General features: G+C 40.4%; 1 protein-coding gene across 2 annotated transcripts; it reads right to left on the bottom strand.

The window, feature by feature from the left end:
* Positions 1-12: 12 nt before the first annotated feature.
* ZNF367 (zinc finger protein 367) lies at positions 13-21,226 on the bottom strand. 2 transcript variants are annotated; one of them, XM_019712019.3, is made up of 5 exons: positions 20,472-21,226; positions 8,765-8,918; positions 6,267-6,386; positions 5,678-5,816; positions 13-2,542 (listed from the first exon to the last, which is right to left on the bottom strand). In XM_019712019.3, exons 1-5 carry the CDS (start codon positions 20,868-20,870, stop codon positions 2,320-2,322), a joined length of 1,035 nt encoding a protein of 344 aa, XP_019567578.3. In that variant the 5' UTR covers positions 20,871-21,226; the 3' UTR covers positions 13-2,319. The 2 variants fall into 2 exon arrangements, with proteins under 2 accessions (XP_019567578.3, XP_019567579.3); XM_019712020.3 differs by having other exon boundaries at positions 8,765-8,915; positions 20,472-21,225.
* Positions 21,227-21,610: the final 384 nt, after the last annotated feature.

Below are 21,610 nucleotides of genomic sequence, written 5' to 3'. Positions count from 1 at the left end.
TGTACTTTAAACTGTAAATTAAAATAAAATTTTATTCAAAGCATCTTTTAAAATTACAGCATGTTTATTCTTATGCTGTTAACTCTGCCAAACTACAACTTAGCCACAGAAGCATAAAACACTTCAAAATTTTGAATGTAAACCACATTTTTAAAACAAAAAGCAGTCTTAACACACCTCAAATTTTAAATGCCAATGTATTTTGTCCAAGTATATAGCTTATACCAAAAAAAAGAACATTTTAAATATTTCTATAGTAAATAGTTGTAATAATTTCTTAAACTTTCAATCATACAAATAAAAAGTGTTTGTGAATATAACTATTATAGCTGACAAAAGCTGACCAGAGAAATAAAAACCCTTACTGTTTAAGGCCTTAAATTTTATTATCTTTGAATTGGCAAGGATTTGTATTTTTTTAAATTCTTACTGCCCTTCCTTATGTAATTTCATTTCATCAAATTTTAAATTTCCCAAGACTGATGAGTATTGCTTTTTATAGTTCTTTAAGTCATATTTGAGAGGAAAACTTCTAGAGAAAAATGTTGACACATAGACCAAGAAAAGTCAATGCTATAGTCTCTCTTACTGTCTTTATAAGTGCTCCAAGTTCTATATATCAGATTACAAACAAAATTCTTAGACCATTACAAATATAAATTTTCTTATTAAAAAAATCCTTCAAGATTTGTAATTTACTACACAGAGGATTACATTTGTAAGGTATGTCCTCATCATACACATCATTTGTTGCTATCATCTTTCACACTTCCGCTCCTTTTCAAGACATTTACATCCCTCCCCTTCGTCATGGCTACATATGTGAAACTATTGGTGAACTGCAACACATGGGGATTTGGGGAAAAAGAAGCCTACATTTTAGATAATGTTTAAACTACATGTGTAGGCTACTACTTCAAAAAAAAAATAAAAAGGCGCTGAAGAGCCCATATTTCCCTCTGTTATTCCGAGGTTTACTCCAATTAATCAATCTATAAAATTAGCATGCTATGCATGTTTTCAGTTTGTGCTTAAAACAAAAGCTAAAATGATAGAGGTTTATGCCTACATAAGGAGGTGAACCGCTCAGCTCTTGATTTTTCTGTTCATGCCTCAGTACATCAAGTGGTGTTTAAGAACTTCATCTATTTGGAAAAATGGTTTCAAACCACCACACAAGTTAACACACTTGCAGTTAAAACTATCCCAGAAGCCTACTTATTTGAGTAGCTAATATTTTCTGCAGTGTTTAACTGATAGCTAAATTTAGTGAGCACAAAATAGCTTGGCATGTTATTCTGAAAAGCAAGAAGGTGGCTTTATGCACTGAAAATATAAATAGAAGGCTTCCATTTGCTAATAATTCTAAACAAGCAGTACAATTAAAATTTAGTGTTTGCTAACAAAAGATCTAAAACAGTTTACTACAAAACAACCCTGTAGATGCCCTTTTATCCATAAAAATCCAAGTGCCAAATCTCCACACAGGGCCCATAATATTTTTAAAAAACCAAAAAACCCAATTACTAGGCTACCAGACTTTGCAAGATTAATCACTCAATTTCAGCAAATGAGAAATATGAAATGTGCAAAAGTTCCCAAGTTAACAAGTGAGGGATGACAAGTGCTTTTCAAACCTGAACACCATAGTAAGTTGTAAAGCCTTGGAAAGATAGAATAAGACTGATTTTACTCCAATTTTGAAAATTCTAAACTATTGTGTATCCTACCGAAATCCTCAAATATCTACTTTTCATCCAAAGTCCATAACTTATAACATCTTCCGAAAGTCAGTTTTCCATTTCTCTAGTCTTGTTAGTCACACTATTTTGCAATTAAAACATATATATCTTACACACATATCTTATACTTTCTTGCTTGCTTCAGTGTTTACAGTATTATTAAACATACTAATATACATTGTTAAAAAAATGATCTTATAAATAATCTATTTCAACCTTCTTTGGCTACATGTTTGTTTTTTCATGAGTGTCTTATTCAGAAAGTGCTTCCTGTGAGAACTGCTTCCAATGAATGCATTAAACTTGCAAAATCTAGCTTCCCACAATATGTAGTTTCCTACCCTGTACTATACGTCCCATATTTACAAAATATTTTAAACTTTACAACAACCCATTACCATATAAAAAAAGTGCAATTCTCTCTCACCCCATATTCTGGGGCAATGACATTCTTCATAAGTTTCTACAGAATAGCAGCCTATAATAAGCAAATAAGGTGCTTAGCTTATGCCCAAGGATCTACTTTAGAAGTACGCCGGGCAGTACTTTTTGTACAGTGGGAGAGGTCCGTGTGCAGCTACTGGCGCAGTGGCGCCCCGGTCAGGTTGGCCAGCTCTATGAGCGCGAGGGCTCCGTGCAGGCGCTCCCGCTGCTCCTGTAGCCGGCGCTGGGCACCACTCTTCTCATCGTCCTCCTCATCAGACTGAAGGTATTCCAGAGGGTCCTGCTGTTCCTGATCTGCCTTCTGAACAAGCTTTCCTTTCAAGGTGGGGGTGCGCTGCTCTCTTGTTTCCCAATACCTATGGGAAATGAATCTGCATTAATTATAGGGTACGCATGACATTTGTTTCTTAATAAAAATGTTTCTTTACCACAGTATTACATGTGCTTCAGCTTAAAAAGTTATAAAGTGATTTCACATATATTACATATATTTCCCATTACTAAGGAAACAATTCAAGTTCAAGAAGTTGAGGAACTTGCTCAGATTTCCAAATTCAAACACTGGCAGTTCAGAGTCTCATTCTCAACTCTCTAATCACATATTTTTGCCATTAAACTATAGCTGCCTTAAAAACCATATGTGAAATGCACTAAAGTATAGAAATAGGAGAACAAATAATTTAGACACCTATTTATCCTATCCACAGAGGAATGGTGACTTCTGACAGTTAACTAGGAGAAATTTTAAGCCCATAAAATATGACATACAGATTAATATCTGTACTACACAGAGCTTATTCAAAAATTTAGGAGCACCACCATTATTCTATTACATAGCCAAATGGCAATTCACAAGAGAAAATGCAAATATCACACCTTTTTGGTAACTAAAGAAATGCATATTTAAATGTCAATACCATTACATCCAAAGATGTCCATACAAAGACTTTTATATTAATGTTCATAATAGCTTTACTTGTAATAGCCAAAAGCAATCCAATGCTTGTCAATAGATGAATAAGCAAGTCGAGGCGTATCCACATGGATTACTACCCAGCAATAAAAAGGAATGAACACATGATATATTCAACAACATGGATGAATCTCAAAATAATGTGTGAAAGAAGCCAGACAAACAGGAGAACATACTGTATGACTCCATTTGTATAAAACTCTAGAAAATACAAACTAATTTATGGTGACAGAAAGCAGATCAGTGCTGTTTGGGGAAGGAGGGCCGGAAGGGGTGGGAGTGATGGATTCCAAAGGGGCCTGAGGAAACTGTTGGAAGTGATGGGTATGCTCACATGTTGATATGGGTAATGATTTCACAGATGTCTACAGGTCCAGATTGCACACTTTAAATGTATACAATTTATTGTGTATGAATTATACCCCAGGAAAGCTGTTTTTAAAATTATATACAAAAAAAATACAAATACTATTAGATTTCAGGAAATCTAGACTACTTAAACTGGAAAAGTGTTGGCAATACTCAGGTATTAAAAAAGAAATGCAAATATTAATATTTCAGTATGACTTGAAAGACAACTAGGAAAGGAAAATGGCAAAAGGTAAGTTTAGCTAGGTCGGCAGGGACCAGGTAATGAAGGGCTGTGAATGCCATAGTGAAGGGCTTAGACTTCATACTGGGGAGCACATGCACATTTTAGAAAGATCCATCCCTCTGGCAACAGCATGGACAATGGATGGAGAGGGTTGAAGTAGCTGAATTATAGAGTTTTAAGGAAGTAGAATCCATAAGCTGGTCACTGCGTAGATGGAAGAAAGAGAGGATAAAGACAAGGATGACCAACAAGTTTCTGGCTTGGGCAAAATTAGAGGTACGGGGCAGTGGGGGCCAGCCCAGAGGAAGAGCGAGGGAGGAAGTGATGCAGGAAGCAACACATGTAACCCCTGCCTGGTGGAGCTGACTTGATGGTCAAGCAGGGAAGATAGACACTGAATGAATAAATGAGTGTGATGAAGATTTTGAAAGGGAAAATACAGTGTGTTATAAAAGCATCTATTAGGTGAGTCTGACCTTCTTTGTTTTGGGGGTTGGGCAGCAGGTTAGAGAAGACCTTCCTGAAGTGTTGTGAAACCTGAGTAAGAAATGAAGAAAGAGCCGAGTGGCTAAGTGAAGAGGGAAGCAAGCATGTCCCGCAGAGGCAGCAGTGACCACAAAGGTCTGGAAACCACAGGGACAGTGGGCTTATGTTGAGAAACCAGGAGCCCAGATGATGGGAAACAGTTGTGTTGCCAGAGGGAGGCAGAGCTCCAGCAGCACAGCCAGGTGGTCTAGACTTGACCCCAAGTGCAGAGGAAGCTGAGGAAGCTAGGGAGGGGGATGACCAGCTGCTGCTGGTTTCTATGCAAGAGGTGACTTCTTAAATCAAAACATCCTTACAGAACCCTTTTATACTACCTCCCATGCTGCCATTAAAAAAAATGGGTGCTTTTTGGTACTTTAGAACATCTTTCTATATATATCTGTATCTATGTCTACATATACAAGGGTGCCAAAAAAATGTATATACCTTTTAAGAGATGTTATCTATGTATTACTTTTCAAAGTTGAATTGAATTACAGTAGCAATGTGTAGTATGACATTCGCTTAAAAGATGGTATTACTCAAATGAATGCTAGTATCACCATGAGACAGGCAGGACAGTCAAAGAAAATGGCGGAAGCACAGTTGTCATTTGAGGAGCGCAAGACCATTTTGAAGTCGTAGTTGAAATTCGAGAACGTTGTGGAAGTACATCGATAATGGAGGCGTGAGTAAGCAACAGAATCTCCAATATGCCTAACAATTACACGCATTTGTGATAAGTTTGAGATGCATGGTACTTACTATGTGAAGAAATTGAAACCGCATGCACAGAGATACAAGTGGATGCTTTGGTCAACGTTGCTCAAGCAGTAGTTTGCAGTAATCAGGAGTGTGTACGCTGATGGTAACCACTTTGAGCACCTCATCATTGCAGAAGTCAAACGTGACTTGTATTCATCTTTTGTTATCAATATACATTGAGTATTACAATTTTAATACAGTTTTTTTCCTCTCTTAAAATGTGTATACATGTTTTTTGGCACCCTCTGTATAGGTAGGGGGGCACACGGATATATATCCCTATAATAATCAGCACATGTCTAACTCTGATATAAAGAAAATGAAGAGGGTTTGCGCTAACAAGTGAAACACAATACCTATAAAACATTCTTTTAAAATGGAGAAAACTATTGCTTTTAAAATAAACTGTGGTCTGGGCACTCAAGACTAATATCATATAGTATTTTTCAATCACACACAGATCCTAACAACACTCCTGACAATTCTATGGTTGAAGGAAATAAAGTGCCATTTCAAGTTATTCTATAAAATGTATATAAAAGCAACCTATTTAAAATGAGAGAACTGTCTAAGTCCCAGCATCAGCCCTCCTGCTGGGTCGTGTTCTGCAGGGGACGCCCAGGAAAGTCTTACTTTGCCAACCACTCAGCGGCAGCCTGGTTGTCCACAGCCTGGTGCTTACTGAGCGCGTCGGTGGGCTCCTCCCGCTTCAGCCTGGCGTAAGGGTGCTTCGGACAGTGGCGGTTTGCATGGGTGAATCTGCTCAGGCAGCCTTCAAAACACAGAGGGAAACACTCATCAGAACCTGGACATCCAGCAGACATGGAAAACGTTCAGTTTCGCTGGTAACCGAGAAAAGTAAATTAAGATGATGAGAAATCTAGACGATAATATGTTTCCTTCAGTTCAATAGTTAAAAAAGTTGAAAACCCAAGTAAATACCCACTCTAAAGGCTGTATATACTTTTATAGATTTTTCTACCGCATGAAACTGGATAGAGTATTTTTAATTGCCCTTTAAGATTTACATCTAAAAAGAATATTTAAAAATCAATTTTTTTCCCAGAAATTGAACATGGATCAAAATTAGCCAGGAAGAAAGCTTATGATGTTTTATAAAATCTGGATCAAAAATCTCTCCTCCCAAAAAATTCAAGCAAAAGATATTTTAACTACCAACTCACAACTAGTTATTACATAAACTTAACTCCTAACACCATACCATTTTCTGAACAAACAAAAGGTTTCTCTCCGGTGTGAAGGCGCTGATGCGTTTTAAGCTGTCCACTTTGAACAAAGGCTTTTCCACAGTCTGGATAGTCACACAGGTAGGGTCTCTCACCTAAGCAGACAAGGTAGATGTTACCTATTATTTCCGAGACAATAAGGTGAGAGGAGGAAGGGGCAGGGGGAGAGAATCAACCTTTCTATAGATCTTGACTCCAAACAAGAAAACGTTACAGCCTCTACAGAGCTGCAAGCAGAAATGCGAAAAACAGCGCTTGCATGATAGCAAGCAGCTATCCACCTGGAAGCACAACATTTTCTTTAGGCCTTGAGTTTTTAGGTACCAAGGTTCGAATCCTTGAAGCTATCATATTCGGCTTCTCCCATATTTTTTCTCCCCATAATCCAAATCACTAGCGCTTGCTGGTTCTTTAAAATGCCGCTCACTCCTACTTCCTCCATCCCCCATTCTCTAAATTTGCTGTTAACTTTCCCTGTCAGACTGGCAGCCCCTCCCACCTAGACAAACCCTGGCTGGCCTCTAGTCAATCCCCCTGCACAGCCCTTACAACATAGCTCGCACAGAACTCTTGCTTTTGTCATGCCAACTACCCCCTAATCACCCCCAAACCCTACTACACTCCTTGGACAAAAGAAAATTATCTGCTGACTTCTAAATGGTCCCCTAAGGTCTGCACTGTAGCTACTGAGTTAGGGGGCTGAGACTCATTCCAGCCAGGAGGCAGTTCCTCATCTTGTTCTATTCCTTGAAAATCCTATCTTCTCTGCCCATTCAAATCTCAGTCCTGTAGGCTCTCAGTGAAACTCCTCTATCTCCCCCTACCTCCAAATAATTGAGCTCTGCATCCTCGGTTGTTCATGTATCATGGTACTCTCCTTATACAAAGATGCATAATACCTTGTACTCCATTTCATTTCCTATACTTAACACAATGCCAGCTCAAGAAAGTGCTCACAATTAAACTTGTTTCTTCAAAAAATGTTCTTTGATCGACAATTATATACTGGTTCTTCCAATACGACTCAAAGAACAGTAACTAGTGCTCCTTAAATTTCTCATTACTTAGAAATGTACCAAATGGTTGTGACAGTTGGACACAAGTTAATAAAACACAGGAGATAAGGAGGTTATTTAAAATAGTAAGAGAAAAGTTTTTATAAAGCATATACTATTAGAGTTTAACTACACCATGGAGATCTTGGGCTCAGTTCCCTGGCATCTGGCATAGTAGGCTGAGGCCTAGCAGTATCAGGGGACACACAGTGGGTTAGGGTAGGTCAGGACTGGGGCTCAGGGATCTTTTCCTCATGCCACATGGTCTTTAATCTTATCTACACTGGCAACGTGTGGCAATGGCCTGCCCATCTCAGTTTAGACTAGGCACATTTCAGGTAATGAAGAGCCCCACGTGCTACTGTGATGGCCAGCATAGTTCTAGACTTCAGAGTATGAGAGGTTGTAGGCAGTGGTATTTGGTTTTTGGTGAACTGGTTCCGGATACGTAGGTTGGCCAGTAAAGGAACGCATATGGTCAGGCAAGTTAAGAAAGTTTATTAAGAGAAAGTCTATTTTATTAAGAGAAAGTCTATCTGGCTGAACAAAGACGGCTACAGCCCGGGCTGCACGTCTAAAGGAGACTTGCAGCCCCGAAGGAGGGGGTGAGGAGGGTTTTATAGGGGCTGTGCTGACAGGGTAGCATTGTTTGAACAGAAAATACTGACTGCTTGTAAGCCAGTAGATGTTTTGTGGCATTTTCTGTAATCGCAAGTTTGGCTCTGTCTACAGGTGTAGGCCAACAGACATTTTGTTGTTTTCTTGCAGACATGGCTCTGTCTGTAAGTCAAGGTCTCTAACATTCAGAGACCTAACATTTTCCTCATCTGTAAATTATTGGATACCATTATTAGAACCATAAGATTCCTTCTGAGGCCACCTTTCTCTTTAGAAAGAACAAGGGCTCTCTCCGTATTATTTTTCTCGCTCTCCATATGGTATTTAAAATGCAAGTATAATTTCTCTACACAAATAAAGATGTATGATACATTTGGGATACATTTAATCCTGAAAAATTATACTTCACCTTAGATTTAATGGCATACTGAAGACTCTAGAAATTCTATTAAAAACTTGACAATTACTATTTTAATATTTGGCCTACAAATCAGTTTAAACAATTATATATACAACTTAACGGTGTATCAATAAAAATCAGATAGGTAGAAGAATAGAACTAAATATAGCAATAACATTCCCATGAAAACTAGATTACCAGTGATAACTGAAAGTCACATGGAATGTTCAGAAAGCCATCACTCTCCACCAAAAAAGAAACTGACTACACAGTGTCTGTTTTTAAAAACTTTACAATAAGGAAATATAAGGCAACTAAAAAATTAATTTATAAGCCTGAATATTAAATCAGCTTTCAGGTAAGTATTATTTTTGGCATTCTCTAAATTTGCTCAACTTACCTGTATGAGTTCTTTTGTGAGCCTGGAGCGATTTCTCCCGTGGAAACACCCTATTACAGATGTTACAACGGATTCTGCTGGACGAATGCTCTCCTTCATTTATTAAATCCCGGACCGTGTCTGCTCTGGGTCTACCACGTCGGATTCCATCCTGCTAACAATTGCATAAACATTAATATAATTTCATGGACTTCACTCATTAAAGCAAAATATCACAGCAAATAATTTTTTAAATCTTTCTTGAGAGCTTGTTTGAAGGTTCTAGCAAGGGAGCCCAGCTACTCGTATACACTTGACCGAAGACTAGTCCTCTCCTCTATTGGCGAAGGTCGTCCTCTTCAACCCAGCGCGCAGCTTGGGGAGGGACGCACATGGAGCGGTGAGGGAGGAAGGAGCCACCTGCCCAGCCAGCCAGATCAGCCAAATCAACCCTGGCGATCAATGGAGTGACAGATGTCGTAGTCAGATAGCCCTCACATCCAAATATTTCTTGAGTGACATCACCAAAAATGATAGAATACGTAGTTCCAAGGACCCATCTCTCCACAGATCACTGAAAAATCAGGCTGTCAGAATCCGTTTTGTCACAACTCCAGAAAATAGAGCTTTACAGCAACTCAGCGAACACTGAATCAAGAAAAAAGCAACTTAAAACAGGAGGAAAGTTTTGCAGCATTTTTTTTAACTTGCCCTTACCCCTCCCTCTTCCCCACAGTGGTCTTAAAAATAGCAGCTTTCATTCTCAGTGTGGGAACCCGGTCCCTGGTTCCAGAGAGGGAAGAGCTGACCTTATTATGAAAAAATTGTGTTTGTCTGTTTTGACCTGTCTGGGGGCTTCCTAAAGATCTGAGGCAAGGTTCTTCTCTTTGTTTTCCCTAACTTAGAACTCTCAGGGTAGAAAAGCTGCTAGAGAGCACTGCTCAAAACACTTGTAAGGCAAATGACAACTTGCTGCCACCTGGGACAAAAGAATTCAACTGAGGCAAGCAGATATGCCAAAAGCTGAGAGAATAAGCTTGGAAGAGAGTTTCTTTTGGAAATTAGGACATTGAAAAGTGCCCATAAATCCTAAAGATAGAAATTTAGAAAGCCAAACCCTTTCCCAGGGCAGAAAGCATGCTCAGAAAAGACCTGAAAAGACCCTAAGCTTTCGCCTCTGGCTGATCTTAGGCTCAGCACAAGCAGGAAGTGAAAGCTAAGGGGGAGCTGCACAGTCTGGCTAAGCACTGAAGGAGAGCTACAGCACAGAGCCATTCTTCAAAAATTAGAATTTCTTCCCCTTTCTTTTTTTGGGTCCAGGAATTCAAGGAGATCTCTCTCAAAATATGAGCTGCCCACAAACTAAAGAAACAGACTTTAGAAAACAAACACAGCAAAGAATAGAGTTTACAAAAATAGTCAAGAAAAGTCACTAAACAAACAACTGGAACCCACAGCACCCACAAAAAACAAACTCTGAGGAGAAGAATCTGATTTCCAGAGTTACTACATTATAATGTTCAAACCATCCAGATTTCAACAAAATATTTCAAAGCATGCAAAGAAACAATAGTACGGTCCATACAGAAGAAAAACTAATAGAAACAGATCACGAGGAAGCAGACATTGGAGTTACTAGACAAACACTTTAAATAAATTGTCTTAAATATGCTAAAAGAGGTCATGGAAACCATGGACGAAGAAAAAAAGGAAACTAGGAGAACACTGTTTCAACAAATAGAGAATACCAATAAAGAAACAGAAATTATTTTTTAACAGCTAGAAATCCTGGAGCTAAACAGTACAATAACTGAAATGAAAAACTTCACTAGAGAGTTTTAATGGCAGATTTGAACTGGCAGGAAAAAAAGAATCAGCAAATTTGAAGTCAACTGAAATTATCCAGTCTGAGGAAAAGAAAGAGAAAGAATGAACGGACCCTAGAATGCTTATAGGACATCAAATGTTTCAGTCTGTTCAGGCTGCTATAACAAAATACAACAGACCTCCTAACTTATAAACAACAGAAATTTATTTCTCATAGATCTGGAGGCTGGAAAGTCCAAGATTAAGGTGCCAGCACGATCAGAAAAAGGCGCTCTTCCTGGTTCACAGCCAGTGCCTTCTCACTGTGTCCTCACATGGTAGAAGGGGAAAAGGATCCCTCCAGAACCTCTTTGATAAAGGCACTAATTTACATTTATGACAGCTCCCATGACCTAAGCATTTCCCAAAGCACCTCCTAACATCATCATCTTTGGAGGTCAGGATCTCAATACATGAATTTTTAAGGGGGACACAACACCAAGTATAACAATATACACATAACTGGATACCCAGAAGGCAAGAGAGAAAGGGGCAGAAAGAATATTTGAAGAAATAATGGCTGCAAATTTCCCAAATTTGATAAGACACAAGTCTAAACATCCAAGAAGCTCAATGAACTTCAAAAAGAATAAAGAGACATACACACTGAGATACATTAAATCAAACTATCAAAGGACAAAAAGAGAATCTTGAAAGCAGCAAGAGAAGCAATTCATCACATGTGAGTCAACAAATAAGATTAACAGCTGATTTCCCAGGAGAAACTATAGAAAGCAGTGGGACGACATGTTTAAAGAGCTGAAAGGAAAAACAAGTCAACCAATAATCTTATACTCAACAAAATTACCCTTCAAAATGAAGAAATTAAGCATTCCCACATAAACGAAAGCTAAGAGTTCATTGCTCGGAGAACTGCCCTACAATAAATATAAAGAGAGTTCTTCAGACAGAAATGAAAGGACACTAACTCAATAACTAGACAATAACTCAAAGCCATACAAAGAAATAAAGAACACCAGTCAAGGTAACTACACAAGCCAGAATTATTGTATTTTTGGCTTGTAACGCTTCTTTCCTTTCCTATATAAAAGACATATGCCAAATGTACAAAAAATTCTAAATCTATATTAACAGTAACACAATATAAGAAAGTGTAGTTTGTGACAACAATAACAAAAAGGGGGAGGGACAGAGCTTTTGTATACTACTGAAGCTACGGTTGTATTGATTCAAAATAGATTGTTTACATTTAAGAGGTTAAATGAAATTCCCAGGTTAACCATTAAAAATAAACAAAAGGAATGAAAATGGTACACTACAAAAAAAATCAGTTAAACAAAAAAGAAGATAATAATGGAGGAATTGAGAAAAAAACAAGTATATGACATGTAGAAAACACATAGCAAACTGGCTGAAGTAAATTCTTCCTTATTAAGTAATCACTTTAAATGTAAATAGATTAAATTCTCCAGTTAAAAGGTAGAGATTGGCAGGATGAATTAAAAAAACAACAAACTATGATCCAACTGTATGCTGTCTATAAGAGACTCACTTTAGATCCAAAAACACAAATAGGGGTGGCCAGTTGGCTCAATGGTTAGAGCACAGTGCTCATAACACTAAGGTCACCAGTTCGATTCCCACATGGGCCAGTGAGCTGTGACCTCCACAACAATGTGACCTGGAGCTGAGTTGCGCCCTCCACAACTAGATTGAGGGCAATGACTTGGAGCTGATAGGTCCTGGAAAAACACTGCTCCCCAGTATTCCCCAATAAAAATTAAAAAAAAAAAAACAACACAAATAGGTTAAAAGTGAAAGGATGGAAAAAGAGGCAATTATCCACACATACATACCTAACAACAGAGCCCCCAAACAATATGAAGCAAAAGTGGCAGAACTGAAGGGAGAAAGAAACAGTTCAAAAATAGCTGGAGACTTGGGGTGGACGGGTTGCTCAGTTGGTTAAAGCATGGGCTCTCAACCACAAGGTTACCAGTTCAACTCCCGCAAGGGATGGTGGGCTATGCCCCCTGCAACTAACAGCAACTGGACCTGGAGCTGAGCTGCGCCCTCCACAACTAAGATTGAAAGGACAACAACTTGACTTGGAAAAGTCCCGTAAGTACACACTGTTCCCCAATCAAGTCCTGGTCCCCTTCCCCAATAAAATCTTAAAAAAATAAAAAAATAGCTGGAGACTTTCACTTCTATGTAATGGACAGGACAGCTAGATAGAAGGTCAACAAAGATATGGAAGACTTCAACTACACCTAACAGATATATATAGAACATTCCACACAAAAACAGCAAAATATACTTTTTTTTCCTCAAGTGGACATGGAACATTGCCCAGGATACACCATACATTAGGCCATAAATCAAGTATCAATAAATTTTAAAAGATTGAAATCATCCAAAGTATCTTCCCTGAGACATATGGAATGAAACTATAAATCAGTAACAGAAATAAAACTGGAAAATTCACAAATATATGGAAACTAGATAACACACTCTTAAACAGCCAATGTGTCAAAGAAGAAAGCACAAGGAAAATTGGAAAATACTTCAACATGGATGAAAACAAAAACGACATATCAAAATTTGTAGGATATAGTTCTTGGATTGGAAGACAATAAAAGACAGCAATGCTACTCAAAGTGACCTGCAGATTCAATGCAATCCCTATTATAATTCCAAAGGCCTTTTTTGCAGAAATGGAAAAAACAATTCTCCACTTATATGGAATTGCAAGAGGATCCAAATACCCAAAACAATATTTAAAAAGAACAAAGCAGGACGACTCACATTTCTCTATTACAAAATTACCACAAAGCAACAGCAATCAAGACACTGTGATACTGGCATACAGAAAGACATGTAGACCAATGAAATAGAACTGAGTAAACAAATAAACCCTTCTATCTATGGCCAATTGATTTTCAAGAAGGATGCCAAGAACACTCAATGGGGAAAGAATACTCTATTCAAAAAACGGTTCTGAAATAACTGGATTTCTATATGTAAAATAATGAAGTTGGACCCCTATCTCACATAATATATTTAAAAAATTAACTCAAAATGTATCATACATGAAAATGTCAGAGCTAAAACCATAATACTCTTAAAAGAAAACAGGGCTAAGTCTTCTTGACCTTGTATTTGGCAATGGATTCTGATATGGCACCAAAAACATAAGCAACAAAACAATAAATAATGGGAGATATTTGCAAATCATGTATCTGATAAGGGTCTAGCTAGTATCCAGGATATGTAACTTATACAACTCAAGAACAAAAAGACAATCCAATTAAATTTTTGGTAAAGGAATTGAATAGACATTTCTCCATAGTTATACAAATGGCCAGCCAGTCCCTGAAAAGATGCTCAACACCATTAGTCATTAGGGAAATGCAAATCAAAACCACAATGAGGTCAATTATACCTCAATAAGTCTCAAAAAAAAAAAAAAAAATGAGATACTATTTCATATCAACTAAGTTATATTTTTAAAAACAGGATAATAAGTAGAAAATAAAAGTGCTCTTTGGTAAGAATGTGGAGAAATTGGAACCTTCATACATTGCTGGTAGGATTGTAAAGTAGATCACTGGAAAAGTCTGATAGTGTGGTACAATGTACATATACATATACAACAAAATGTTATTACATAAGCCACAGAAATGATACATGCTAAAAGGTGGATGAAGCTAAAAAACATTATGCCAAGTGAAAAAAGCCAGACAGAAAAGGCCACATATTGTATGATTCCATGTAATGAAACATCCATAATAAGTCCATAAAGACAGAAAACAGATTGGTGTTTTCCAGAGACTAAATGTAGAGAGGGGAATAGGGAGTGACCACTTAATACAGGGCTTTTTTTGGGGGGTAATGAAAATGTTTGGAATTTGAATTAGGTGGTGGTTGCATAACACTGTGAATTACTAAATGTCACTGAATTATACTTCAAAATGGTTAATTTTGTTATGTGAAGTACAGCTCAATTAAAATAACTAAGGAAATCTGAATATACTATGGACTTTAGTTAATAACAATTATCAACCAAGTTCATTAATTGAAATAAATGTACCATACTAATGAAAGATGTTAGCAACGGGGGAAACTGGGTATATGGTTTATTGGAACTCTCTGTAGTATCTTAACATTCCTATACAGTAGCTCTAGTCTTTCTTGCTAAAATTGTTCACCCAGCATCAGCAAAGAGGGATCTAACCACGAGTAAAAATAGAGACTCCGTTGCCATCATTTATTGAGTCATAGTAAATGTATGGATTGTTACTGGTTATGCTCATATAATTATTTTAAATGTTTTTAAAAATGCTAAACAAATAAACACAGCATCTATGATCCATAAAAATACCAGGTGACTTTGTTAAGAAAAAAATTGAACATGAAATAAGGTTAATTAAAAACCTTAGTAATACAGCTCCTCTGCCATAAAAGAATCTTTCCCCTAACATTTTTAAATACATAAAAACCTATTGTTGACTATTACAGTTTGAAATAACTGATTAATTAGTATCAAAATTTTTAAGATTACCCATTACTATTTTCTGTTTCTGGTAAAAAAATAAACAAACATGTTTAATACAGAGGGAGATATATTTTTTAAAATGTTAACCATTTGGCTGTTTCCCAGCAACTCTAAGATCTTGTTTCAGCTACAAACCACACATTCATATTTTCCAGATGAGAAACGGAGAGCTAAAAAATACATCTTAGGGGACGGCCCGGTGGCTCAGGCGGTTAGAGCTCCAAGCTCCTAACTCCGAAGGCTGCCGGTTCGATTCCCACATGGGCCAGTGGGCTCTCAACCACAAGGTTGCCAGTTCAATTCCTCGAGTCCCGCAAGCGATGGTGGGCAGCGCCCCCTGCAACTAAAATTGAACACGGCACCTTGAGCTGAGCTGCCGCTGAGCTCCCAGATGGCTCAGTTGGTTGGAGCGTGTCCTCTCAACCACAAGGTTGCTGGTTTGACTCCCGCAAGGGATGGTGGGCTGTGCCCCCTACAACTAGAAAACGGCAACTGGACCTGGAGCTGAGCTGCGCCCTCCACAACTAAGACTGAAACGACAACAACTTGAAGCTGAACAGAACCCTCCACGGCTAAGATTGAAAGGACAACAACTTGACTTGGAGGAAGGTCCTGGAAGTACACACTGTTCCCCAATAAAGTCCTGTTCCCCTTCCCCAATAAAAAAAAATCTAGAAAAAAAATAAAAAAAATACATCTTAGCCATATACAACTAGGCTTTACTAAGTGCATTCTTTGAACTAAAAAAATAAGGCAAGGCAAGTAATCATCTAATGCCCTAAATCAATGAATCAAGTATCTTTTAACCATAATATATAAATAAGCAGTACTACTTAAAAAGGACCATTTTCATTTTGGTCTTAGCAATAAGAAAATGTTTCTAGGTACATTTTGACTATGTATATTTTAACTCATCATCAACCAAGTATACATTAGCCTAAGAGAAAAACCTGGTTGAGACTGTTTGATTTGCAAGAAAAAGTTAACAAGAAATTCTAAGACATCCCATTGCCATTTATGTGGCAACTGTTGCAAAATAAGCTACTAGAAAGAAGCAAAATGATTAAACTGCCAAAAAATGTTTGCATACTTCAGTAAATTTAATTTTTAAAATAGAATTTCAATACCTCCAGAAGGTAGACTGGTGATTTTGAAAGTGTTTTCTAAAATATTTCATGATAAATGTTTTGAGTTTTTTATGTCACTAACTTTAAAATTGTTTAATAAAATTTGGGTTATTTCTCAAGCCACTTAGCATATAATGTACACATTTACGTAGGCTTTAGAAAAAGTTAAGAAACTAAAAGTCCTTGACATACTTTTATACAAAGCAAAATTCAAATAAAGTGCTCAAACACAACCTACAAGGAAAAAAAAAGAACAGGTCTCAGAGGGAGGTGTGTGTACCTTGAAAAGAAAATGAGAAAATGTAATTTATCATATTTCCCTTTCTGAAGTCATATTTAGATGCAAATTTCCTATGGCTCCCATATCTGCATCCTAACTCTATCCTCCACTTTGACCTATCTGCAAAACTTTCCAAGTCTTAATTTGAATTTATCTAGTATATTGTATATACCCTCATAAAGCATCTCAATTGAGATATGGGTAAATATAAATAGTGTGTATGTCAGTTGCCAGAGGGTAACGGGGGCGGGGGGTGGGGGGTGGGAGATGAGGGTAAGGGGGATCGAATATATGGTGATGGAAGGAGAACTGACTCTGGGTGATGAACACACAATGGGATTTATAGATGATGTAATACAGAATTGTACACCTAAAATCTATGTAATTTTACTAACAATTTTCACCCCAATAAATTTAATTTAAAAAAAAAAAAAAAGAAGAAGTCTACTTGCATTAGCTTGATGTTAAAAATATATTGAGGAGCCCACCCAGTGGCTCAGGCGGTTAGAGCTCCGTGCTCCTAACTCCAAGGCTGCCTGTTCAATTCCCACATGGGCCAGTGGGCTCCCATCGACAAGGTTGCTAGTTCAATTCCTCCAGTCCCACAAGGGATGGTGGGCAGCGCTCCCTGCAACTAAAATTGAACACAGCACCTTGAGCTGAGCTCCGGCTGGGCTTCCTGACAGCTCAGTTGGTTGGAGTGCATCCTCTCAACCACAAGGTTGTGGGTTCGACTCCCGCAAGGGATAGTGGGATGCGCCCCCTCCAACTAGCAATGGCAACTGGACCTGGAGCTGAGCTGCGCCCTCCACAATTAAGACTGAAAGGACAACTTGACTTGGAAAAAGTCCTGGAAGTACACACTGTTCCCTAATAAAAGTCCTGTTCTCCTTCCCCAATAAAAACCTTTAAAATATATATATAAAATGAACCCCTAAAGTCAATTCACACATGATATACACAGGAGCATTATCATGTAGGGATTAAGAACAAGGGCTCTGGAAGGTTCCATCAGTTCTGCCACTTACCATATGATGCTAAATACAATTAATCTTGGGGACTCTTTTCTCAAATTCCCCCTTCTTCACCCAGTAAACAAGGTAAATTAAGTAAGGAATTCACAACACTCAACACAAAGCCTGGCGGTTTGCTGTGCCAGGCAATAAATGGTGGCTACTATGTTAACAACTTATGTTTAATATGGTGGTAATTACTATGTACTAATCAGCTATTTGTAAGGCTGTGTGCAGTCTAGATGGTTGAAATGTTCACGTAATAGAAAGGGGAAGCGGGATAGGCAGCTGGCCAGTCCTGAAGGGTGAATGGTATCTGAGACTAAGCACAGAGAAGACAAACCATGCGGGTCTCACAGTGGAGAAGTAACCTCAAGAATGCAGTCTGAGTAGAGGGCACAAGGGCACAAGGTGGGGAGGCTTGGGATATCCTATGGCAGAGAGAAATTAGACCTGTTCCCTTCCTTCCCCAAATTCTACAACCCAGGAGAAGATAGTGCTAATATACAAATATACCCAAGAGTGCTAAGCAATCTTGTGATGAAGGGCCAAAATAAGTGGGTAGATGATGGGTGTTCTCCCACACAGGCAGGGGAGACAGAGTTGGATAGGAACAAACCAGAGGAGTAAGAGCTGGGGGGTGGGGTGGGTACAGGACTCAGATGTTAATGTCTCCCTTGGGAGCAGTGGCAACAAATAGACAGCAAATGAACACAAATGTTCTCAAATCCACAGCTGTTATTGCCTCTCATCTGCATACTGAGAAGGGAGTAGAGGGGAGCATGTTACGGGCACCACATGGAAACTTGTCTCCCATCTTCCCAAAAAGTGAACAAAATCAGTCAACATGATTCACCCATGATACACGTGGAGATATAGAACTACCAGCACTTCCCAGAAGCAAAACATGGGGACTGGGACTCCCTATTTTTAGTCTAGAAAGTACTGATCACAAATCAAACTAGGTAACTTCCTTAAACAAAGGTATATTCCAGACTCCCCTCTCCCCCAAGATGGGGAAGCTAAATGAGTGAACTTTTGAAGTTGTACTTGGGATTGTTTCATTGATAAAAGGACAAGTTAGAATCAGTTTATTAACGTTACAATAGGAAATACTGTGAGGAAGAAAAAAATGAAATATAAAACAGCCTTTTTATTTTTACATGTTCTCCATCACTTCTGGTATATTTCACCTCTGGAAAGAGTTGGACAAAGTGGAAATAAAATTCAAACCTATGCATTGTGTAAGCGCCTTTTATAAAGCTTTGTGTGAAGGTAAGTCTGTTTTAGGCCAAAAAGAACATACCTGCAGATTTCATTTGTCTATGATAACATTAATTTTTTTTGGATAATCCAAAATTAGATTCAACTATAATCAATAATAAATAAAAAATCTTCCACAAGTATTTGTGCATGTGTGCTTTTATGTTGATCAACTATGTACTATAACCTAATATATGTGTTTTCTAGTTTTAAAAAAGGACTAAACATTAAATCCGTTAACACAGAAAAATATCTAGGATACCCACCCAACTAACCGCTAAGTAAGGGCTACCTAAAGATAGCCAACAAGTGATTGGTTCCTTCACAAACTCACTCGGCACTATTATGAGTATTTCTACTGCTTGTTCTTTCAAATTTTTACTTTAGTGAAGCTTCAAGAGTTGAAGTGTGTTAAAGCACACAGTTTTATAACTTTATAGTTCTTTAGTTACGATGCTATTACTAACATAAAGTGTATCAATTTCCTCCGGCTCAAACAACACGGAATTTCAACATTTTTGCTACTGCGTGTAAAATGACCAAACTTGTTTCAATTAATAAATACAGTATTTGCCAATACAGATGCACTTATCCACTAGGTGATTTACTTGTTTTATCTTTGGCAAACTGCTTATATTATGCAGCCACTAGAACCTGAATAGTAACGTTATATTAGCACCATTCATTCACTACACAACTATGTACTACTGAACACCTTTATTCAGCATTTACAATGTACCAGGTATTAAAGTCGAGTAGTCTTTAATAGTCGAAAAGCCGTCCTGGAGTTTACAGTTTATAGAGGCAAGTATTTGTCAGCAGAAGCACCCCGAACACATGCTTCAAGACTAGTAGCCACAGAAATTCAGCCATAGTCCCAGGTCTCCCACTACCTAGCTGTGTGACCTTGGGGAGGTCTTCATCAATCCCCTCTAAACCTCAGTTGCCTGATCCGTAAAATGTAGGTTTGAATCAGGCAGTCACGTCCTTCCCAGCTCTAAACAGTCTGAGTGCTAGCAATTCGAGGTTAGCGACAACAGCATCCCGTTCCACTGTTGCTGTTTGTTCAGCACCTAGCAAAGTAGTAAGCTGGATTAATGAAAGGCAGCGAGGGCCCAACTTCTGCTGCCCAAGAGTCCCCGACGTCCCTTCTCACTCTTCCGCTATATCTGCAGGGCATCTTTAGCCGGGCCTGGGCTGGGATATACGCGGTAATGGAGCACAAACTGCGCAGCCCCCTCACCCACACCCAGAGGAACAGCTCAAGAAGGCAGTCCCTTCCCTCCCTCTACCTCCAAAGAGAACTCAGCGGTCTGCCCAGCGAATTACAGGGAGGGTTGACCCGCCTCCTCCGCAACCCCACGCTGCGATCCCGTCCCCTGCACCTGCCGGTCGGTCACTCGGATCTGCCTGTCCACTCCCAGCCGGCGTCACGTGGCATCCGGCCAGCTTCCCCCGCGGGGACCAGTTTTTTGGCGCGCGGCAGTGACGTAAGTGTCCTGTCACTCGCTACCGCCCCCGCCGCTGCCCCAGCGACCTCGCGTTTTAAACTCGGCCCCGCCCCGTCAGCCGCGTCCGCTGGCGCTGCCGGCTCCCCGGCTGCGCCGTTAACCGTCCGGTTGCCCCGCGCCCCGCCCGCCCACCCGCCTGCGCCGCTCACCTTGAGGTGGCCGCTGTCCGGGCTGCTCGCTTCCTCTTCGTCCTCACCCCCAGAGGCGGCGGGCGGAGGCGCGCCCCGGCCCCGAAGCCCCGGGTGCTGGGCGGCGGCGGCGGCAGGCAAGGCAGTCGAGGCGGCGGCCCCCGCAACCCCGGGGCTGAGCGTCACATTGTGCGCGTTCTCGCCCCAGCGCCACGGGTACACCATGAAGTCGCTGAAGCCGGGACTAGTGGGGATGAGCGGCGGCGGCGGCTCCGGCTCCCCTCCGCCGCTGCACGTGGGCTTGATCGGGGTCGTCCTGATGACCGACACCAGCACCCTCTTCGGGGAGTCGTGGCAGAAGATCACCGGCGGCGGCTGTGGCGGGTTGTCCGCCATCGGCGCCTCCACGCCCCGGATCATCTCCCGGCCCCGATCCGCAGCTCGGGCGGCCGCAGACAGCAGTCTCTGAGCTCGGGTCTGGCCCTTCACTCCACTCGCCCGCGCAGCACCGAGTCGCTGGCTTTCAGTCCCGCGGGCTCATGGCAGGCGGACGCTTCCCCGAATGGAGCGGAGCAGCTTGGTGGGTACCGGGCATCCAGGGCCGGACCCCAACCTCTGGTCAAGCCCTCCCTCCGCTCTTTGTACTCCCCAACGCAGGCTCCAGCGGCGGAAAGCAGCGAGCGGCCTGGCTTGCGGTGACAGAAAAACAGGACTCACGGCGCCGAACCCCCGAAAGTAACAACCTGCCACCGGGGTCCCTACTCGGCTTTTCCCGCGTTACATTTCGCGCCTGGGCGGAACCAATCACTGCGAGGCCCCTGCCGGCTGGCCGCAGCGGCGAGTGACAGACAGCGTGAGCCAATGGCCGGGCCTGAACTTCTTTCTAGCAGAGCTGGGCGGGGCCAGGGCAGCGCGCGGGTCCTTTCTGCTGAGCGATTGGCTCCGCTCTTGTATTTTTTTTCTCCCTGGAGGGCCAACTGCGTTCGAAACTCCGGGGGAGCGCGCGACTTCGGCACTAGCCCAGACTCTCTACCCGTAGCCCCGCCCCCGCCATCCTTCGGCTTGGGTTGTCAGGGGCGGAGGCGCGGGGGGGGGGGGGCGACAGGGGCGGGCCGCATGAGAGTTGCTGATTGGACCGGCGTCGGAGAGGGGGCGGGGCC

The sequence above is a fragment of the Rhinolophus sinicus genome, chromosome 16 (genome assembly GCF_057876585.1).
Source record: "Rhinolophus sinicus isolate RSI-liver-muscle chromosome 16, RSI-T2T, whole genome shotgun sequence".
Lineage (NCBI taxonomy): Eukaryota > Metazoa > Chordata > Mammalia > Chiroptera > Rhinolophidae > Rhinolophus > Rhinolophus sinicus.
The sequence above is the reverse complement of the archived record's forward strand: the minus strand, read 5'-3'. Positions and strand labels throughout refer to the sequence as shown.

Coding starts and splice junctions, on each gene's coding strand:
- ZNF367 (XM_019712019.3), bottom strand. CDS start 20,870: ATGATCCGGGGCGTGGAGGCGCCGATGGCGGACAACCCGCCACAGCCG. Junction 6,387..8,764: donor TCACAAAAGAACTCATACAG/GTAAGTTGAGCA, acceptor TTGTCTGCTTAG/GTGAGAGACCCTACCTGTGT. Junction 2,543..5,677: donor GCCGCTGAGTGGTTGGCAAA/GTAAGACTTTCC, acceptor CATTTCCCATAG/GTATTGGGAAACAAGAGAGC.